This window comes from Rhinichthys klamathensis, unplaced genomic scaffold (assembly GCF_029890125.1).
Source record: "Rhinichthys klamathensis goyatoka isolate OS25496 unplaced genomic scaffold, OSU_Roscu_1.1 h1tg000510l_1, whole genome shotgun sequence".
Taxonomy (NCBI): domain Eukaryota; kingdom Metazoa; phylum Chordata; class Actinopteri; order Cypriniformes; family Leuciscidae; genus Rhinichthys; species Rhinichthys klamathensis.
The window spans coordinates 354,512-369,276 of NW_026606991.1; the positions used below are offsets into that span (position 1 = coordinate 354,512).

Sequence of the window (14,765 nt, forward strand, 5' to 3'; positions counted from 1 at the left end):
CAGGGAGCGATACAAGTCATCTAACCATACCAAAAAACAGAAGTGGCAGCTGAACGTGGCATTGTGTGTACCTCCATGCCGTTTTTCTTCATGCGGCGGCAGGATTTGAGGTAGGTGCGGATGCGTTTGCGAGCACGCTCCTGGAACTCTGGGAACTGACGGCTGCAGGATTCAATAATGGCCTGGATCTTCTCTTTAGGCTGTTTAGAGATTGGCACCATACGGTCCAGGTTCTCATCCACAAAGAGACGCACAAACATCTAAACGGAGAGAGAAAAATAGGTCAGCGTGCCAAATTAATTCCTTAAATGAAGTGTAAGGAATGAGTGAAAACCACACACAAAACACGCATTGAGGAACTACAGTTTAACTTGCAAATAGAAACCACATGGTTTACTGCGAGATTGTACAGCTCTTTTTATGCAGTAGAAAATCATCAGCTGAATGTTCTGATACTCACATTAAAGGCCTTCAACCTCTCTGGATCCACTCCTTCTACATCATTGATCTTATCGCTATCGTCGTGGTCATCATGGTCATCGTCATCATCATCAGCCGCCTGAGACCGACCAACAGTCAGATCTTCAGCACATATCTCCATTTTTATTGAATCATAGCTGCCTGAACTGTATTGAGGAGACTACATAAACACACAAAGAACCCAATATAAGTCCTGTGTCTGCAAGAGCATATACATGATCAGAAAAGGCTTTCAAAGGAGGACACGGACTGAAAGATGCATAAAAAAGACGATATCTACCAATGAGGCCATTCATGGCCACCTACAGTACGACGATTGGGCTGATGAAAACATGTCTTCAAGGTCTAACCATGTTATTCAGACGTTCTCAGTATCGAGCGTATTGTACTGCATTTCGGATCATGAATCCGTTCATTTGAAAGATAGTTTGCACTCTTCTTTTTACAAAGACAATACAAATAAAAAGGAGACATGAAGCAACTGAGGCTGACCATGGAAAACAGGAATGTAATGAAAATTTCTATTCAGACTGGAGCCTTGCTCGGCAGATTGTTTAAACCTCTTTGCTTCTGTCTGTATGAAAAATGCTGCTGTGCCAGTAGCTAGCTAACTGAATGAATGAGGTTTAATCAAGCGCCTTTTATGACTGTTGTTTCAACTCCCATTGTACGCTCAAAACAAATAACATTCTGTTGTGAACAAGGGTGAAGGAAAAGTCTAAAGTGTGGAAGTAAAATAATGAGTTATGTCTTTGAAAGAAAAAAGCATGTTGAATTGCACTAATTGAAAAAAATAAAATCATTGCATTAGTGCTTGCATTTTAATGCATTGTATTTTCAGGGGTTGCATTTTTGGGGGCTGAAATTCAACATGGTTGTATATATAAGCTGTGAATATTTCAAATGAAAACATTTCATGCTCAATTTCATTATTAAAAATTCAATAATCCATATTCACCTTCAGGACTTAATTTCCAAAATATTCCGTCTGTTTAAAAATACCACCTATAATATTCGATGGACAATTTTCAGCATGCTTTTTGTTTTAAAGACATTAGTCATTATTTGACTTCCATATTAGTAGCAAGTACGCGAATGTGTATGAGAGTTTATATGCGATCGAGATAAACAACTAGGATGTCAAAAGGTCATGTACATTGGTTCCAAGTCAATGCTAAATAAAATGCTAATGATACCAGTGAAATTGAACTACTATTGGTATCGACTACTGAAATGTTGGTACTGTGACAACCCTTATTAACATTTACCAATTTTTGTTCTAAATGAATGTAATACCTTGTTGTTAAAGTCCCTGATGTCTCGGTCAAGGCGTAGCTCTGAGGATTTGGGGTATTTTCTGCGCAACTCTTCTGCTTGCTCGGGGTTAAAGGTCGCCAGCATGGCGGCAGCACTGGGCAGGGCCTGGCTCAGTCTGTCGCTGAGGTTGACTGGTTGCTGGTCCTCTGAGGATGAGGATGAGGAAGTCGTGCTGAAGTCGAGTGGAGCTGCGGTACCGTTGCCGTTAACCTCGGCGTACGAGCCTGATCCAGGTCCTGTCCCCGTACTGTCGCTCACACCGGCCGCACCTACTGATGGAGGAGTCAGTGTGTGAACCCCATTGCCACACCCACTTTCAGAAGATGAATCATCTGAAAATATACACAATAAACAGTAAAAATAAATGGTTAACTTATTGTAATACTGGGAGTGAAAAAAAAGTATTTTAACGTTTGAATAAAGGAAATCAACATTAACAGTTAACTTGCTGGTCAAATTTTCTCTATGCTAACTCCGTTCCAGGAAGATAGCTAACTTCTAACTGTAACACAGCTAACGGCTACTGTCTGCAGAGGACACCTTTGACTTCATCTGTAAGTGTGAAGCCTATTTATTGCTTTTTTTTAGAAGATGATCCTTTTAAAACAAAAATTTTTATGTTGCCCACTGCCAGGGCTTCTTCCTGTCATGCTAACAATGTTAGCATGCTAATGCGCTACACTGGAAGCATTCACAACCTCTACGAATGACAGGTGGTCTGGATCTACAGTACATCCACTACAAAGTCCATTCTACCAGGCGGCATTTGATGGTGTGTTCAGTGCCTTCCAGTTTATGAAAATGAAGTTTATGAAGAGATCCATACCACAGAGTGTCAAAAACAGCACTCAGACCCACAGAAATACAACCCCTGTGCTTGAAAAACATAACCCAGATATACAAATGCAATACATTATTTGTGAATTTTAATAAAATAAAATAAAAAAGTGTTCCTTTCAGATATTACATGTACAGGTCATAAATTGCAACTTCATTATTACAAATACGTAATTAAAAATATATTTAAAACCAAAATAGTCTTGATATAAAATATAATGTAAATTTTAGTCCACCATAAATGCTTGTTAATATATTCAGCAGTACACTTTAACCATATTTAAATATGAAATGACATATAAATATGTATTTAAGTCCTACTTAAAGGGGTGGTTCAGGATTTTGGACATCGGACATTTCCAAGTTAGCCTGGGTGTTATTTATCAAAACAAAAACATTTTTACCCACTCCACAGTACACCAAAAGCAAATAAATTATAACGCCAGACTATCGATGTAAATGTCTGTTGAGAGAATAATGTTAGAAATCAAACTACCCTTTCAACGCATTGCAATAGTTATACTTTGTTCCCTGTAGTGTATTTATTAGCACAGTCTACAGCAGCGGCGGAGTGATATTAAGTTACCTAGGCAACCGAGAGAGGTAGTGAGAGATAGAGGTAGTGCCCCAACTGTAGTGCGCTTCTGTTCTGTGTTTACTTTTCGGCGCAGTACTACTAACCGGAGTAAAGTATAATTCCGCAGCTGCTGAGAAACTAGTTCCTGTAAATGTAATGGGATCATTGAGATGCAAGAGTACTTTGATTTCTAACATTATTCTCTCAACAGACATTTACATCGATAGTCTGGCGTTATAATTTATTTGCTTTTGGTGTACTGTGGAGTGGGTAAAACTTTTTAATGGCAGGCTAGCAGATACCGTTGACTCGCGCTAGCCTAGCACCGGCGAACTATACAACTGGAAGGACTGGATGAAATTTTTTGAAAACTGTCTCCACTGATAAATAACACCTAGGCTAACTTGGAAATGAGGTCCGATGTCCAAAATCCCAGTAGCACCTCAATGCAGTACATGAGATCCACGGAGAGGAGTCGGATCAAGATCCAAGGGGTGGAGATGGGTAGGATTAGGGGAGGGTTTAGGGATTAGGGAGCGGAGATGGGTAGGTTTAGGTATATGTAAGGTGAGAGGAGTTGGATCTGGATCCGACTCCTCCCCGTGGATTTCATGTTCTGCAGTGAGGACCATCTCCAAAATCCTGAACCACCCCTTTAAGTGGGTTAAAAACGATGTGCGCATACAGTTGTAATGCCTACACGTGGCTATAGGGGGAAACAACAGTGAGGGCAGAATTGGGGTCAGACAGAGTAGAGTGCCATCAGGAAAAATAGAGAGAGAGGGAGGAAAAGAGAGAGGACAGGATGGATAGGATGTAGAGGAGAGGGCACAGGTCAGTTGGAGAAGGAGGGATGGAGATTGGATGAAAAGAGGGAGGGCGTGATGCAGAGTGAGTTAGGGGAAGAGGGCAGCGGGAAGCAGGTCAGAGTCAGGGGCACTGAACATTGATGGAGGAAGGGAGAGAAGGATGGGGGGATGGTGAAATTATCAGTGGAGTACACTGGATGAGAGGATGTGAGAGGGAGGAAGATAAAAGAAAGCTGGGTGGTACGGAAAGGGAGAGGGGCAGAAAGAAAGAGGGATGTAAAAATTAGTCAGAAATTGAGAGAGAGGCAGAAAAAGAGACATTGAGTGTGTGGAGGGGGTGAGTGTGGCAGAGACAGCGCATATTTATTGGAGTATAAAGAGTATTCATGCAGGGAGAGGAAGGCTGGACTAATGCCTACCAGATCTGCTAAAAAGCTCTGAAACGTCCACACACGTACACAGGGCCGTATTAAGACAGTGTGGTGCCCCTGGGCACTATACCTCAAAAGGCCCCCTATATTCAAATGTGTCAATTAAAAATGTACATAAATTAATTGACAGCGTCAATTCACGTTTGCCCAAAAATAATAATAAATCTATCAGGTTTCTTACCTCTACAGGCATGAAAAGGGGTCAGGGGTGAAAAAGGTGAGAAGGATATTACCCCTCTAGGGGGGTCCGGGGGCATGCCCCCCCGGAAGAAATGTTTTAAATATTCCATATTTTATAGCATCAATCTGATGCATTTTGAGATGCATTTTTTTTTGCCAACCTGGGGAGAGTTGGAGAAACTTAACTTCAGCCATGAGTCAAAAATATTATGGCCTCCGTAGCGTTAGCTAATAATTTCCCACCAGAGCTTTAGCTAGCTGGCTAATGTTGCGTTCTCTCCTGCTGTTTTCAACTCAATTCATCAAGCTGTAGCTAACGTTAGCTAAGCCTATGTCAACAGAGCTCCTGGGTAACTTAAATATAGCCTACCAGAAAATATTAGGGATGTCCCGATACCATTTCTTCTGAACCGATCCAATCCGATACCAAAAATTCTTAGTATTGAATTATACCGATCCGATACCAGCGCAGTAAAAAAATAAAAAAATAAAGTAGAATTTCTATAACTCTGTGTGTTGAACTGATAATCACTATTTTCTGTTAAACATAATCTACTTAATACAGACAACTTCATTATAAAGAAAAACAACAAATAAAAAAAAATATGATCATAACCTATGACAAAAATTATATTATATAAACTAGATTAGTGGGTAACTCAGCAGTAAAATTTAGTCTAGAAAAATCACAAGTGCACAATAATTGTATAAAATCGAACATTTAGTGAAAAAAAAAAACCTTATTTAGTGAGGAACAAATAAGAGTCAATAAGAGTTGCACTAAATCTGGTAAAACGTTTTCATGTATTAAGTTTAGCAGAACTGCTCCTTCCTTGATTTTGCGCAAGGAAAGGTGTCAACTACATCCCCAAAGTCCATTTCTTTGTTACCGTCTCAGCTCCGGCTTCGTCAGACTCAGCGCTGCTAGTGATAGCAATTCCCGTGATGTTCTCACAAAAAATCTTTCGATACCTGGAACATTGTGAATTGTAGCTACGTCTAGCGTCCTTGTCTTTCTTTAACTTTCTTTTTGCAAAACCACTCAATTGACGTCTGTCCAGTTTTGATTTTAATTCATTTTTTTGTAGCCGTTAAAAAAATGACACATTTGCACGTATTTGTTGTGGACCAACGCAACTCTGACAGATTGGGGAGGGGGGAGTGATAGTGGTCATGTAATCTTTATTTATTTATAATTTATTATTAAATCATTATTGTTATTATTATTGTTAAATTAGTGTTCATAAACGATTTATTTATGGTCTGTCAAGAATTTCAAGTTAATAATATAACAATTTACGAAAAATATTTTTAAAGCTTGACTCATGTGGTGCCCCCCTAGTGGTTGTGAATGGTTGGTGCCCCTGGGCACTGGCCCAAGTGCCCTTATGGATAATCCGGCTCTGCACGTACACTCACACTTTTTCTTGCTATTCCCTACTTCACTTGTCTTTCAGGAAAGGTGTTTGAATGACAGATGAGAGAGCTCCCAGTGTAATGTCCATAAAATGTGCGAGTGTGCACACGGCGCTGCGGTGGACGTGTCTCTTATGCGCTGTGATGTGCTGAATACACTATTTGCTTGCCTCTGCTCAGTAAGCGGCTACAGCAGTCAGGCTTTTGAAGTGCAGATACTGGGCCAAGGCTGCTGTTGCGTTTCTCTCGCGTATGTTTTGAACGGCTTGCAAATGGCTAACAGTTACACACTGTAAAAAATTAAAACTGAAAATGAAATGAAAATTGAAAAATAAATTTCGGCCAGGAGCCAGGACATTATCCAGTAATTTTACAAAAATTTCCGTTAGCCCTAAAACCCAACACAACGCAATGTGTAATTCAAAATACAGGTAAAAGTTAAAGAAACTTTTAACAGTTTCTGTTAAAAAAAAGAAACAATAAAGAAAATTGCGGTATTTTTATATAGTACATTGTGCCTTTTTTTAACACACTATTTGTGTGCACTATTTTTAACACACTATTCAGTGTATTGCTGCTTTGGTTTGTTCTTCCTGAGCTAGTATTCACTTTTTGCCACACCTGTCAATGGCGAGTGCATTGAGATACTTATATACATCTAAATAATATAAACTTCATTGATCTAATTCTATATATAAAGTTTTATGAAAGACACCTTTTATGGTCACCAAACCTGAATTTATTTGGGGGGGGGAAAAACTGTAAAACAGTAATATTGTAAATTATTACATTACAGTAAAAATAACTGTTTCTGTTTGATTGTAATTTAAATGTAATGTATTCCTGGCAAACCTGATTTTTTTCAGTGTCAAACAATCCTTCAGAAATCATTCTAATATGCTGATTTGCTGCTCAAGAAACTTTTTAAAAATATTATCAATGCTAAAAAAAAAAAGGCCTTTTAATATTTTAATGGAAACGGCGATACTTTTTTCAGGAATTCTTTGATGAATAGAAAGTTAATTTATTAATAGAATTGTAAACGTTTTTACTGCAACCTTTGATCAATTTAATGCATCCTTGCTAAATAAAGGTATTAATTTCTTTTAAAACAAAAACATACTAACCCCAAACTTCTGAACGTTAGTTGATATAATTAATATTAATAATATTAAATGTTATTAATAATATTATGCCATTATCTTTATGCAAAGTAGTTCCCTTTCGAGGGAACTCGCGATGCGTCACTTGACGCTTTGGGAACGCCCCCAGCGTGAATGCGTCTGAGCATCAATGTCAACTAGTCCAATGGAAAGAATGAGCGTCACGGGCGGGTGACGTCATGACCAGGAAGGCATAAGAGCACATCCGGTGAAACGCGGCATTAGCTTCTGTGTCTCAGCAAGCGATCTGTGTCATTTTGTCTCTGTCTATTTACTGTTGTCTGTTGCGGAAAAGGATGGAAACTAAACAAGTGTACAAACAGTGTGCTTCTCCCTGCCCGCGTTATTTAACGGGTGGGGACACACACGAGCTTTGTGTCGTTTGTTTGGGAGTGGAGCATGCGGTCTCAGCCTTCGAGGGGGCTGAGTGCCAGCATTGTGAGATGTTACCGCTTCGCATGCTCCGCTCTCGCCTGTCACTCTTTGATAAAGAGAGTGGGCAGGCTCGCGATCCGCAGGGATCAGGACCCGCGTCTGCTGAGGCAGCGCGGAGATTGCATTCCTGGGGATCGCAAAAGGAACTTTCGGAGGGGTTGGAGACGGGTCCGAGGGCTCTTTCTCCTTCCTTACCCGAGAGATCCAGCGCTCTCCCCCCGGTGTCGGAAGCACGCTCTGCGGTTTCTTCCGCCCGGGGAGAGAGCCCTCCATTACTTCATTGCTCTTCCTCCGAGGAGGTTGATGCGATGAGTTTGGAGAGTGAAAGCACACACATGGGGGAAAGAGATTCACAATTTATTTCCCCAGCATATGATGAGCTGGTGGATGTTATGTCGCGGGCTGTAGATAAGTTAAAGATTGAATGGCCATCTGATAAGAGGGGCGCTCGTCCTAAGAGTAAATTAGATGAGCGCTTTTTATCTTCTACTGCTTCATCTCCACCACGAGGGCTTCCATTTTTTCCTGATCTTCACAATGAGATTTCTAAATCATGGAATAAGCCATACTCTTCACGTCTCTTCAGCCCTCAAGTTAATTTTTATTCAAAAATTAGAGGGCTGAAAGAGTATGGTTATGAGGCGATGCCCCAGGCGGAACCGAATTTAGCTAGCTATCTTTCCCCTGGGCCCGCATCGTCTCTGAAAGCCTCGGCTTTGCCCACTAGACCGCTCAAAGCCACGTCGGTGTTAGTGGGCAAAGCTTATACGGCAGCAGGTCAAGCTGGAGCATGTCTGCATACCATGGCAGTGCTTCAGGCTTATCAAGCTGACCTGCTGGGGGATCTGGATAATAGCGAGGGAGTTAGTCATGACGATATTCGAGAACTTCGTCGGGCTACCGATCTTTCTCTCAGGGCTACTAAAGAGACCGCCAGAGCAATTGGGCGGTCTATGGCAGCTTTGGTAGCTACTGAGAGACATTTATGGCTGAATCTTTCGGAGATTAAAGAAAAAGATTGTGCTTTTTTGTTAGATGCTCCGCTTGAACCTTCTGGTCTCTTTGGTGACGCAGTCCATGCGGTCGTCGAGAGATTTCAGGAATCAAAAAAGCAAGCGGACGCTTTTAAAAAGTTTATCCCTCGCCGTGTCCAGCCCCCTGGGGCTGCTGGGCGTGAGCAGCCCCAGCCGTCTAGCTCATCATATCGTGTGCATCAGAAAGAGAGTGTTGCGTCTCGTGCACCTCCACGTGGAAACTGGAGACAGACGCAGCCCTCTCAGCCGAAGTCTTCTAAGTCGAAGCCGGATCTGAGGACCGTTCTTCAGGCGAAGAAGACTTCGGCTCAGAAAAAAAAAAGGTCCTGATGTTCATGCATCAGGCCTGTGAGGACAGCCCCGACCGAAATAGAGCGGTGTACACCTCATCATACGGTGCCCGTTCCATTTCGGGGTCCTCACGAGCCCGTTCTGCCAACCCTGCCACCCTCGGTGCTTCAGGGCGCAGCGGTCTCCAGCGAGTCGCTGATGCTATGCTGCGGCACAGCATCGGTTTCTCGCCCTCTGAGGGGGGCTTTAGAGCGGCCAGTTCAGGTAGTTCCTGCCATTATGTTTCAGGCTCCGGAATTGGCTGTCTCGATAACACCAGAGACCAGCCTCGAGAGGCTGGTTCCCTTAGTAAATTTTCTGGCAGCGTGGAAGCTTCTGCCGAATATTTCTCATTGGGTCCTGCAGATTGTAGAGAAAGGATACAGAATCCAGTTTGGTTCTCGTCCTCCTCGTTACAACGGGGTGCTGCCCACAGTGGTGCATCCCGAGCAGGCTCTGGTAATGGAGCAAGAGGCTAAGGCCCTGTTAGCAAAGGAAGCTATAGAACAGGTGTACTCACCCGACAGAGAGTCGGGTTTTTACAGCCGTTATTTCATTGTTCCAAAAAAGGATGGGGGGTTGCGTCCCATTTTAGATCTTCGTCTGTTGAATCGTTCAGTACAGAAACTCAAGTTCAAGATGCTGACACTCAAACAGATCGTGACTCAAATCAGATCCGAGGACTGGTTTGTCACGATAGATCTGAAGGACGCCTACTTCCATATCTCCATCCTCCCTCAGCACAGGAAGTTCCTAAGGTTTTCTTTCGGGGGCAAAGAATACCAATATCAGGTTCTTCCTTTCGGTCTAGCTTTATCACCCCGCACGTTCACGAAATGCGTGGATGCAGCTCTAGCCCCTCTCAGGCTTCAGGGCATACGTATTCTGAACTACATCGACGACTGGCTGATTCTGGCGGAATCAGAGCAGTTGGCGGTTCGGCACCGAGGTGTCGTTCTCGCTCATATGCAGATGTTGGGGTTGAGGCTCAATGCCAAGAAGAGTGTTCTTTCTCCAGTACAGAGAACCACTTTCCTTGGTGTGGTATGGGATTCAGTGACGATGCGGGCCACTCTATCGCCCGTTCGTGTAGCTGCTATCCTGACAGCCACCAAAGAGCTAAAGCTAGGCCAGTCACGCACTGTGAAACAGTTCGAGAGACTGTTGGGTCTCTTGGCGGCAGCGTCCAACGTGATACCTTTTGGCCTGCTGTACATGAGACCTTTACAGTGGTGGCTAAGGACCAGAGGGTTCTCCCCGAGGGGAAACCCACTTCGTATGATCAAGGTCACGCGGCGGTGCCTTCGTGCCTTAATTATATGGAGGAAACATTGGTTCTTAACCCAGGGTCCGGTATTGGGAGCTCTTTGCCATCGTGTTACGATCTCGACAGATGCTTCCCTCACCGGCTGGGGAGCGGTAATGGAAGGCCGCTCTGTTCAGGGTCTGTGGAAAAGTCATCATCTTTCGTGGCACATCAATTGCCTGGAGATGATGGCTGTCTTCAATGCGTTGAGACAGTTTCTCCCAGACCTGAGGGGCCATCATGTGCTTGTACGGACAGACAACACATCAGTGGTCTCTTATCTGAACCGTCAGGGGGGTCTGCGGTCGCGTCCGCTTTGCAAACTGGCGCACCAGATCCTCCTGTGGTCTCTGGGGAAGGTACTCTCCCTGAGGGCAGTGTATATTCCTGGGGACCAGAATGTGGGGGCAGACATCCTGTCGAGGCAGGAGCTGAGGCCAGGGGACTGGAGACTCCACCCCGAGGCGGTGGAGAAAATTTGGGAGTTTTACGGCCAAGCAGAGGTGGATCTGTTTGCATCTCAGCATACGACGCACTGTCCACTTTGGTTCTCCCTTACTCACCCAGCCCCCCTGGGGCTGGATGCTATGGTGCAGACGTGGCCGAGGCTACGTCTGTACGCATTTCCCCCTGTTGCTCTGCTCCCAGGAGTTCTGGAACGAGTCCGCCAGTACGGAATAAGCCTACTGCTTGTAGCACCACGCTGGCCGAGTCGGATCTGGTTTGCGGACCTGATCCATCTCTTAGACGGTCCTCCCTTGGAGATCCCGATCAGGAGAGACCTTCTGTCTCAGGCCGGGGGCACAATATTTCACCCTCGACCAGAGATTTGGAACCTGTGGGTTTGGCCTCTGAGGGGGCCCAACTCATAGAGAGTGGTCTCTCAGCTGAGGCTGCTGAGACCATCCTAAGCTCCAGAGCTCCAGCTACTAGGAAACTATATGCGCTGAAATGGAAAATCTTTTTCTGTATGGTGTCACCGACATCAGTGGGATCCGGTTAACTGTTCTGTGAACACAGTACTCGAGTTCCTGCAGGAGCGCTTTACGTCAGGTTTATGTCCTTCCACACTTAAGGTTTACGTGGCGGCCATTGCGGCTTACCACGCCCTGGTGGGTGGTACATCGTTGGGTCGAGACCCCCTCATTACACGTTTCCTTCGTGGCACATTGAGGCTGAGGCCTGCAACTCGCACTAGGGTGCCAGCTTGGGATTTAGCAATAGTACTAGAAGGCCTGGGTTACACTTTATTTTAAGGTGTCCTTGTTACAGTGTAATTATATATTTAAGTACAGAGTAATATTAAGTAACTACATGTACTTACTATAGGAATAGGGTAGGATTAGGATTTGGTTGAGGGTTAGTTACATGTAATTATGCATAATTTACTGTTATTACTACAGTAAGTACATGTAACGTGTAACAAGGACACCGTAAAATAAAGTGTTACCGAAGGCCTGTCTAGGGCTCCATTCGAGCCCTTAGATTCGGTTTCAGAGAGATTTCTTACCCTTAAGACTATCTTTCTACTAGCTATTTCGTCCCTTAAGAGAGTTGGAGACCTTCAGGCCCTTTCGGTTTCCCCCACTTGCCTTGAGTTTGCACCGGGGATGGTCAAAGCATTCTTATATCCGAAACAGGGATACGCCCCTAAGGTGCCGACCTTGATTCCGAGGCCTATCGTGCTGCAGGCTTTCTGTCCTCCTCCTTTTACATCTGCGGACCAGGAAAGGCTGAACCTCTTGTGTCCAGTGCGAGCACTGGAGACTTATGTTCATCGGACATCTTCAATGAGGAAGTCCGACCAGTTATTTATTTGCTTTGGATCACCTAAGAAGGGTCTTCCTGCTTCTAAACAGACGGTTAGTAAGTGGATAGTCGAGGCTATTTCACTTGCATACGAGTACTCTGACCATCCGTGTCCCTTGGCGGTCAGAGCTCACTCAACGAGGGGTATGGCGGCCTCTAAAGCCTTGTTATTTGGGGTTTCTCTCCAAGACGTTTGTGATGCGGCAGGCTGGTCCTCACCGCTCACATTCGTCAGGTTTTACAGTTTGGACCTGGATGCTGCCCCAGGTTCTCAGGTGCTTAGTGCTTAGTTCCAACAGACTGACACTCAGGCACTTGGAATTCTGGCGTTTTGGGTATTCTCGTTCCCAAAGCGTCAAGTGACGCATCGCGAGTTCCCTCGAAAGGGAACGTCTCAGGTTACTACTGTAACCATAGTTCCCTGAGAAAGGGAACGAGACGATGCGTCACCCTGCCATAGTTCCTGCATCCCTGTGATCGGCTTGCTTCGACTTTTTGAAGCTAATGCCGCGTTTCACCGGATGTGCTCTTATGCCTTCCTGGTCATGACGTCACCCGCCCGTGACGCTCATTCTTTCCATTGGACTAGTTGACATTGATGCTCAGACGCATTCACGCTGGGGGCGTTCCCAAAGCGTCAAGTGACGCATCGTCTCGTTCCCTTTCTCAGGGAACTATGGTTACAGTAGTAACCTGAGACGTTTTTCAGTCTAAATAGTCGCACGTTTATTTTCACCTGTTTTAAATGGGTTGAGACAGATGAGTTGAGTTATTCATGTAAACAATATATTCAATTAAACGGTGGCATTTATTGGTAGTTCAGATACTAAATACATGATAACAACCAATTAAGTAGAAAATTATGAATATAGGTTGAAAATTGTTGCTCAAACTGAAAAAACAACAACTGTCCAGCATTCAAAATTTTCATTTCATTTGTCACTTTGGAGTATTAGCTGTGGACCATGAACACACAGAATTCATCTTTGAGATATCTGGACTGATAGGAGTTGTTTTATCATAGTAGTGTAGTATTCAGACCAGCTTCACTATTCAGTATTCAGACCAAACATACAATACAAACCCTTGTGCTTAAGCAAGGCCAGTGGAACGGCGGTTTGATAACCTCCTTAACACGATATGAATCCCTGAAAGTAGGTGGCAGCTTCCTGAAGCTCTCCCTTCTCATTTGATGCAAATAATGACGGCCAATAAAACCTCTTAACCGTGTGACAAGCGTGAAATATGATTAGCCCTGGCTCATGTCACTCATCTGGACCCACTCCAGTTCACTCCTGAGGAGAGTTTCCCTTTTAATCATCAAACCCACTGCATCTCAACATCATGGAGTTTTTGCCATCCATCCTGATTTTAGGGCAAAATTAGGGCATCCTACAAATACATTTCTCAAAAGTGAGGTCAAAGGCGACTTTAGATTCTGCTGCATTTTGCAAGTTTGCAACATGTTATATATTTTATGCAATGTAAAAAAAAAACCCTACTCTTTTCAACGTTAACTACATCAATGCTGTATACAAATTTCTACATCTCTGAGAAAAAAAAAAAAAAACATTAGGTCGAGTGATTGTCGCTATGTTTATTCCCGTAATTACTCTAGCAGGTTTGTGTGTTTGCATGTGACACACACAGACACGCAGAGGGGTGCAGGCACAACAGTCGATAACACCGCTGTGCTTCCTGTCTCAGAATCTCAGTAACGACCAATCAGACGTAATGATCCAGTCTACACAGCAGGGCCTGTGAGGAGTCACCATAACACAAACATTTCATCAAGGGGTGCAGTCCATGAGGACAGACTGTGTACTTTTTGAAGACCCCTGCCCCCACCTCTCACACACACGTACACGGCATCTAAACAGGGTGGCGTCAAGCAGGAGGAAATGAGAGATGGTGTGCATTCCTTGCACACTGTTTTTTTTTTTTTTTTTTATGCAGATGACCTCCAATCACTGGGTTTCTCAAATAAACCTGAGCCTGTCAGTCAACTCCCCCCTCTGCAGTCTAACAGAATCTTATTCACCGCAACCTACCACAAACGTTCCTAACAGCTTCTCCCTCGTCCTTCAATTCTTCAGAATTAAATGACAAATTGCACACCTCCTCAACCTTTCAAAGATTTTTCACCATGCAAATTGTCTAACAGCTAAGCACAGCACTCAGCACTGAAGTAACGTATATTTATTTATAACTATAAAAACGCACATTAATTAACTATAATTATACATTTGAATATAATTTGCATGATAAATTACTTGCAATGTTCCTCGTGTAAGTTGCAGTGCCTTGTGAAAGCATTCATACCCTGTAATATATTACAATTTAAAATTATCGTTTTCTATGTAAACTTTAAAATACAATTTAATTCTGTGTGGCAAAGCTGAATTTTCATCAGCCATTACTCATCAGTCTTCAGTTTCACATGATCCTTCAGAAATCCTTCTAATATGCTGATTTATTATCAATGTTGGAAACAGTTGTGCTGCTTAAAGCTGCAGTCCGCAGTTTTTCCTCTTTGTCGCCATCTCTGTTCGAAATCTGCAATTACAGTCCTTCGCGGAATTATCAACTTTACGTGAGTTGTGCCTCGACACCCTCGACACGGCACAGCGCGGATGAATCC

At 43.6% G+C, this 14,765-nt stretch overlaps 1 protein-coding gene across 1 annotated transcript in view; it reads right to left on the minus strand.

The window, feature by feature from the left end:
- Window positions 1-14,765, minus strand: part of nol4lb (nucleolar protein 4-like b) — a 111,802-nt gene that overhangs the window by 5,637 nt on the left and 91,400 nt on the right. Inside the window, exons 6-8 of the mRNA XM_056238225.1 lie at window positions 1,777-2,129; window positions 461-640; window positions 72-260 (exon numbers count right to left, since the gene is read on the minus strand). Coding sequence (XP_056094200.1) covers window positions 72-260; window positions 461-640; window positions 1,777-2,129 — 722 coding nt within the window. The remainder of the gene's footprint in view (window positions 1-71; window positions 261-460; window positions 641-1,776; window positions 2,130-14,765) is intronic.